This window comes from Montipora foliosa, chromosome 12 (genome assembly GCF_036669935.1).
Source record: "Montipora foliosa isolate CH-2021 chromosome 12, ASM3666993v2, whole genome shotgun sequence".
Classification (NCBI taxonomy): Eukaryota; Metazoa; Cnidaria; class Anthozoa; order Scleractinia; family Acroporidae; genus Montipora; species Montipora foliosa.
In genome coordinates this window covers 4,454,147-4,458,999 of record NC_090880.1, presented here as the reverse complement: position 1 = coordinate 4,458,999, position 4,853 = coordinate 4,454,147, and the positions used below count along the sequence as shown (strand labels likewise).

The 4,853-nt window shown below is 41.9% G+C and overlaps 1 protein-coding gene across 1 annotated transcript in view; it reads right to left on the bottom strand.

Moving 5' to 3' along the window:
- Positions 1-1,088: 1,088 nt before the first annotated feature.
- Positions 1,089-4,853, bottom strand: part of LOC137979589 (protein phosphatase 1 regulatory subunit 36-like) — a 22,481-nt gene continuing 18,716 nt past the window's right edge. Inside the window, exons 13-16 of the mRNA XM_068826880.1 lie at positions 4,473-4,520; positions 3,422-3,529; positions 2,504-2,541; positions 1,089-1,312 (exon numbers count right to left, since the gene is read on the bottom strand). Of these exons, the coding sequence (XP_068682981.1) occupies positions 1,263-1,312; positions 2,504-2,541; positions 3,422-3,529; positions 4,473-4,520 (244 nt within the window). The 3' untranslated portion in view covers positions 1,089-1,262. The remainder of the gene's footprint in view (positions 1,313-2,503; positions 2,542-3,421; positions 3,530-4,472; positions 4,521-4,853) is intronic.

The window sequence follows — 4,853 nt, the reverse complement described above, 5'->3', positions numbered from 1 at the left end:
TTTTTGGTTGTTTTATAAAGGCCAGGCTGTGTGGTCGGTTTGATTGCTTGAAATGAACGATATTGTATTCCATTCCATCTGCTCCAGCTAACAGAATGTGGATACAAAGAGTGCGCGTTCCAAATATTTTTCTGGCGCTAAAATCGCATGGGGGCCACAGACCGGCTCCAAAGTCGTACCCAGACTATGCCAAACGGTCCTCGCGGCCAGGTCACCTTCTCAAAAACCACTGATCGTCATTCTGTTCTTAGAATTACATGGTCTTTTGGAGGTAGGATCTCACAGATATACCCACCACGAGTCCAATATGTCAAACTCTCATTTTACAGATTATGTCCAAGAGCCAATGTTACTGATTAGGTGCCTTATTAGTACCGAGCACTATTCGGTTCTAAAAACAAATTTAGAATGGTTAGTTTTAGATTTATGGTTAGGGTGTATACCCATGAGATTCTTGCCTCTTTTAAGAGACCAATTTCGTAAATGGCGACCACTTTTACATGTACATTCTTTTGTCTTTATGTTAATTTGACCTACTGCCCTCATTTTTAAACAAAAACTATTTTGAAATTTGCTCGTTGTAGCGAGGCTAGTTACTCTTATTAGCATTAAAACAAAAGGATACTTTATTAGGACGCCATTATGAAAGAGGTCTATTGGAGAACCTTTATTGCAGTTTATCTTAAGGAACAGATTACGGAACTAAGTAGAATCAGGAGCCCATGACTAGGAGCCTCCCAATTCATTATATCCTTGAGTCAACCTTTCCGCGTATCTTTCTATTTTTAGAACTAATCCTTCAGCGGGAAACTCACATTTACAACAATTTACATCAATTTGCATACATTGTTTTTGCTATTTTTGTCTTTGTTCCACAAAAACTTTATTCTGATTGGCCATTCTAAACAGTGTGTGCAGAGCCGAAGAACTCGTAGCGTTCTAAAAATAGAAAGATACGAGCAAAGGTCGACTCACAGGGCTTGTATGGGAGAGGCAAGCTCCTACTCATGCGCCCCTGGTAGAATATTTTCAATATAATGCGCCCTTAGGTATTGACTCTTCCTTTACAAAAGGAAAACAAGCGAACATTTCTCATAAACCAACATTCTCATTCTTAACATAAGTTGGAAATAGATCATTACAAAAAGCAACCAGTATTTACAACGTTTAGTTACAAAATGTTCTAAACAAAAAGAATGAACTATGTCGCTTTTTGTATCCTTCCAGGAAGTCGGATCTTTGTGCCCCATTGTCTACATCAGTCACTCCTCTTGTTCAGTGATATCGGCGTCTTCTACAGCAGTGTTTGTGCCTACCAAAACATAGTTAAAACATAATGAGCGATCAGTGTGAAATAGCCCTGCACTTTATTTACTTATTTACGGATACAGCAACTCCTCATAAGGGGATTAGCTGCTGGGTTTCTGTCAGGGGAAAAAACTCAAACAAAGAAATTTACACAACCATCGGGTAGATGACTTTGGACACATCGTTAAGAAACAGGGAAGGATTTGCTGATTGTGCGGAAACATCAACCTGCACGAAATTCAGTTGAGTAATAACTCATGAATTATAGTAGAAGCGGAAATCGAGATGAAGGCATGTTCGTGCATTCTGCGGGATGGTGAACGGAATTCGTGGCCTGTGTAAGCTGCAATCAAGTTGCAGGCGTGGATATACTAATCTCCGCTCTGTAAGGTTCGCCAATCAATTCAGAGATCACTGCATGATCATATCCGTAACCCTGTCTAGTTTCCGATATCTCCCCAGCATCAATCTAGCATCCCGATGCTCTATTTCTTTTGTTTTCCACGCCCTTACTTAGATCCCATACGGTACTACATGCAGATACGTATGTAATGGCGTTTAACGAAGAAATCTGTCACCCTTAGGGCTGATACTGGAAACGTGGGTGATCTATTTCAGGTCGTAAGATAAATGAACACTTTGGTACTAGGGACACTATAAAGAGCGAATTACACAACAGCGGAGGTTTCTTTCAACTGAACCAAAGGATTTCACATTTGTTACTGTGAAAGTTCTCCACGGAGCAAGTCCTGACGGTATGATCAGTGAACAAGAGCTCATTGGACTTAACGCGCTCTGGTAGGGCATTTATGTATACGAGATGCAGGCCCAATGGAAGACCCTTGAGGGACTTTTATCTTAATAGACAGGTAGGAGGATCTTTCACCGTCGACTACATCGCACTACTGCTTATTGTCAGTTGAGGAAGCTGGTTATTGGTTAATTCCGAAGAGGTCCAGCAAATTTCGATAGTTTTTTTTTGCACCTAAGGTTATAAGAATCTCAAACCTCCCGGCTACAGAATTGGTCCATCCGACGACATTTGGAAACGTCAAAGACACTGCCCTAACCTGGCACAGGTTCTCCTTCGGTGCCAATTCACCTTTGCAGGGAATAAATAATCCCACACGCCAAGTACTGGTGTCAGTTATGTGCCAGGTAATGATGTACCAAGTAAGAAAAATCACTTACTGACCTTGATTGGGCGTGACCGAAGCCTCTCCAGGAACGGAACTACAATCAAATTGAGAAAAAAATACGAATAACATTGCCACGTTAAACGCGAAAAACAAAGCTCACAGAGTTTTGATTGACACGATGACCTTTCCTTTTGTCTTACAACCAGTAAGACAAGGAATAACCCACCGAACTGACTAAACGCATTTCGATTATTGTGAAACAGTTATCAGGCCACCTGACCGCTATCAGCCAAGTCGCCACCAAGAGCGACATTTCTCGGGGCTATGTAACATCACTGTGGCGAACTGGAAAGAAAATATCTGGTGGCAGGATGCCATGCATAACCTAGATTAGTCGCACTGTCGACTTGGAGTTGGTTCTCGGAAACGTTTATGACATATTTCGGCATCAACAGCGCTCTCTGTTCACTCGAAAGGAAAACATTTTAGGACACGAAACTTTGTAATTAGTTTGCTTTTCCTGCTCATGAATTTTTTTTTGGGTTAGTTTTTCATGATGGGATCGTAGTATACTACGATCCCTTTATATGGTTCACTGCCATCTGCACTGACCACTTCGAAACCCCGCCACTAACCACTTCGCTACCACAGGTTCCAACTCTAGTATAGGAAGATTTCTTGATGGCGAATTGACTGGTGGCGAGGCTTGACTAGCTGCCAGTTTTGAAAGGCTTTTTAAGATCCGAAAAGGTTGTTTTCAGGGAAGAGCCCCAATGCTGGCTTAAGTGTGAAACAACCCTCAAAACGCTGCCATAGAAGTTGACATCGTCGAGCTTCAGAGGATTTGGGCCAGACCTTTAATGCGTCTGGGAGGTCTTACAACTGAGTCCTCAAGTACGAACTAAGCCCAATGTTATTGCTATACAGTGACAACAACCTCGCACGCGTGCCAACTTGCCAAAAAATGGCTTCACCTTTGCCTGGACGCATCTTCGACTCCAGTATCTTCCTCTTGCTCTTCGCCAAAAGGCGCAAGAGTCAGGGGATTGAAGCCTGAAATGGGTTCACCAATGATGCCAACCCTAAAATGACATAAGAAAAAACTCTCAAGAGTGTCGTATTTTCTAGGCTCGATTTCCAGCCGTTTGGGGAGTGCGGCTATAACATCCTCCTCCCAATGAACGGCTGGATCACTGATCCGCTTCGTTTGTCCGTGACGTAGCACCCGTCGCAATTGTATTTTGTATTCAGCCAATTGTATTTTGTACTTGGCAGGCAGGCGACTTTCTGATTGGCGGAAAATACAATTGGCCGGACCAGTGATCCAGCCGTGGTGTGCGCAGAGGAACGAGGACGCACAAAACGGCTGGTCAATCGAGCCTAGTATGTATTTTTCAGCTCGCAAGAATTTATAATTAAGCTGTATGAAATGTTTGGACGATAGATAAAGATTTCGTTATGGATAACAGATATTAATCTTACGTATTTTGAGTATTAAAGTAGTATGAGAGTTGATAGTGGTACTAAAGGTGAAACGTGGAGTACACATTGAAGACTGAGTCACTGATGACTGTGTCCAAGCCCATACTATAGTCGAAATTCTTCAATGCGTTCACTAATCGAATTCAACTTTGTTTGTTTTCATTCATATATGTATAAATACATTACAGTTTAAAATTAGCGTTGTAAGTGATTTAGCTTTTCTCTCTGTTGATGCACATTTTTTGCTCATGCCGTTTCAAATTTTAAACTTCACCGCCCGCCTCGAAAAGCCATTGGTATCAGCGGGTTGTGCAATTTCTTTTACGAATTGTCTATTTATAATCTTTTAAACTGACGAGTTCAACTGTTTGTGTATGAATAAAATGAAGATAATGTCACGTAAGAGAAACGAGCAGCAGTTAAGCCGAGCAGTATGTTCAACGGTCGACGTCAGCCCCAGGAATCGAAGAGCAAGCACATGTAAAGAGAAATGCAGTGCTTACCATTACGCCAGCCTTGATGCCTACTTTTATCTCTACTTACTTCGTCTGCATTTGAAGTTCAAGCTTTTCTTCTTCATGAGGTATTTCACTGCAAGTTAAATACCAGTCTGTAAGGATTCTTTTTGTAGATGGGTGTGTTAATTAAGCGTGCGCAAACAATCAATATAAAGAAAACGCAAGTTTCCCGACGGTAGTATTCGTTACTAGCTTTCCGCGCTTGGCACGGGGCAGCTTTCCCGCCTGCACTGGTTTAACCGCTCATGCGTTTTAATGACGACTTTCTATTCGATGAAACGGAGCATTTCCTCCGGAAACTGACTGGCATTGTCGAATATTACGAGGGGAGCAAAAGAGAAACCAAGAGAAATCAATAAAATGGAAAGGACGTCGTCAAAATCTAGCACTGATTGGAAAACATAAG